Source organism: Myotis brandtii, unplaced genomic scaffold (assembly GCF_000412655.1).
Source record: "Myotis brandtii unplaced genomic scaffold, ASM41265v1 scaffold207, whole genome shotgun sequence".
Taxonomy (NCBI): domain Eukaryota; kingdom Metazoa; phylum Chordata; class Mammalia; order Chiroptera; family Vespertilionidae; genus Myotis; species Myotis brandtii.
In genome coordinates, this window is record NW_005357736.1 from 437,476 (window position 1) to 439,835 (window position 2,360).

The following is a 2,360-nucleotide window of genomic DNA, read 5'->3' on the forward strand; positions in this document are numbered from 1 at the left end:
GACTTCCACAAGTACATGAGGAGGCACAAGGCGGAGTCCAGCGAGCTGGTGCGCAACAGCCACCACACGTGGCTGTACCAGGGGGAAGGCGCCCACCAGGTCATGCGGGCCATCCGCCAGAGGTGAGCGCCCAGCGGTCCTCCCGGTGCCAGGCCGCACGGTCCTTGGCTGGGAGGAGAGGACAGAACTGAGAAGCCGACTCAGGATTGAGTTCCGCTTGTTAGACCCGGATGGGGACCCATCGAAAGACCGGCAGTTAGCAAAGGCGAACCAGCCCTTACTGTGGGCACACTGCATCTGGGATTAGAAAGAGATTGCATGGCTGTTTCCTGCTGATTAGAGAAATGGCCCGTCATCTCTGTGCACAGGATGCTCTGCAGGGGTTTTATTTTTTTACTTTTTATTGTTAAATATTTTTTAATTGATTTCAGAGAGAGGAAGGGAGAAGAGACAGAAACATCAGTGATGAGAATCAATGATCAGCTGCCTCCTGCACGCCCCCTACTGGGGATTGAGCCCGCAACCTGGGCGTGTGCCCTTGGCTGGACTCGAACCTGGGACCCTTCAGTCTGCAGGCCGACACTCTATCCACTGAGCCACACCAGCCAGGGCCCCTGTGGGGTTTTAGATAACCTTCCTCCTGGGGGGAGTGCCCCCCACCTAATTTAGTAGAAATCTCATCTTTCCCCCGCAGTGGGTGTCTCTGGCATCATGATAACCTCTTCCTGCTCCTATAGGGCCGGTCCGGGGTGGCTTACGGGGCTCCCAGGGGAGGTGTGCAGGGGCAGCGCTGTGGCAGGCCCAGGGCCCACACCAGCCGGCTGTCAGGGTGCCACCTTGCATGAGGCTGCCCAGCTGAATGCCTGCTGCCACCAGGGTGCTGCGCCTCACCCGCCTGCCAGCAGAGATCGTGGAGCTCAGCGAGCCCATGCAGGTCGTGCGGTACGGAGAGGGCGGCCACTACCATGCCCACGTGGACAGCGGGCCTGTGTACCCAGAGACCATCTGCTCCCACACCAAGCTGGTGGCGAACGAGTCGGTGCCCTTCGAGACCTCCTGCCGGCAAGTACCTCCCCCCTGGGGGCTGCCTGGACGCCCAGACCAGACTCACCTGCCCTGTGGGCAGGCCCTGGGCTACCTGGTCACGGACACGCCCAGTGTCAGGAAAGGGGTGGCCAGACTGAGGTACCCGCAGACACTGAAACTGGTCCCCAGGGCTGTGAGGCAAGGGGGGGAAAGGCTAGAACCCCGGCTCTTTCTGCCGCTCCCTGGGTGCTGAGCCTGCCTCCCCAGCTGGCCTTGGCTGGGGCCCTGGGATCTAAGTGCACCTGGGATCTTGGCTGCCAAAAACTTTAAGACATAGAAGGAGACTAGGTTTGTGGGGAGAATGGGCTGGGGACGCCTTGGTCCTGCCCTGCCCTCTGGCCCGTGGGAGCCTGGGCAGCTCACCCTGCCCTCGGCGGGCACTGCTCAGCGCCCCTGCCTTACAGCTACATGACCGTGCTGTTCTACCTGAACAACGTCACCAGCGGGGGAGAGACTGTCTTCCCTGTCGCAGACAACAGAACCTACGATGAAATGGTAAGCCCACCAGGCTGCTGCCCGGGCGGGCGTTGGGCACACGTGGCACCGCCCTCTACACCTGGTTTCCCTCTGGCCACCTGGCCTGGCTCCTGGCCAGTCAGTGGGGGCAGCTGAGAACCTCACCGCCCTCCTGCCCACAGAGTCTGATTCAGGACGACGTCGACCTCCGGGACACTCGGAGACACTGTGACAAGGGCAACCTCCGTGTCAAACCCCAGCAGGGCACAGCAGTCTTCTGGTACAACTACCTGCCTGACGGGCAAGGTGAGGGCCTTCGAGGGCAGGGCTGCCCCCGGAGGGAAGCTCCCTGTACCCGCCCCAGCGCCGCCCTGGTGGGCAGTTTCTGGCCCTAGTGCCTCCCCGAACCATCCTCAGTGGCTCTGGGGCCGCTTCCTGGGTTACCCCGACCCCTGGGACTCCCCGGCGCCCTAGCCCTCAGCTCGCTGGGACTGGGGACGCATCCCTTACCCACCCAGGCTGGGCAGGGCTCGGGACAGGCTCGGCTGGACAGCTGGGTTCCCAGGGCCGTGGCGGGGACGAAGCAATAGCTGGTGAGAGGTGCTGAGCCCCCACGGTGGCGGGGCCGGATGTTTGCCACGGGAGGGAGGTGCGCACAGCGGGGCCGTGTCCCCGGCCAAGCCCAGGGCAGCCCAGCCTGGTGCCCCGGGCCCCCTCCCTGGCTCACACCAGGCCCCTCTCCTAGGCTGGGTGGGCGACGTGGACGACTACTCGCTGCACGGGGGCTGCCTGGTCACTCGTGGCACTAAGTGGATCGC

General features: G+C 63.6%; 1 protein-coding gene across 1 annotated transcript in view; it reads left to right on the forward strand.

The window, feature by feature from the left end:
* Nucleotides 1–15: 15 nt before the first annotated feature.
* LOC102257913 (WD repeat-containing protein 6) overlaps nt 16–2,360 on the forward strand; it is a 9,671-nt gene continuing 7,326 nt past the window's right edge. Inside the window, 5 exon segments of the mRNA XM_014538983.1 lie at nt 16–122; nt 877–1,185; nt 1,491–1,581; nt 1,725–1,848; nt 2,288–2,358. Coding sequence (XP_014394469.1) covers nt 16–122; nt 877–1,185; nt 1,491–1,581; nt 1,725–1,848; nt 2,288–2,358 — 702 coding nt within the window.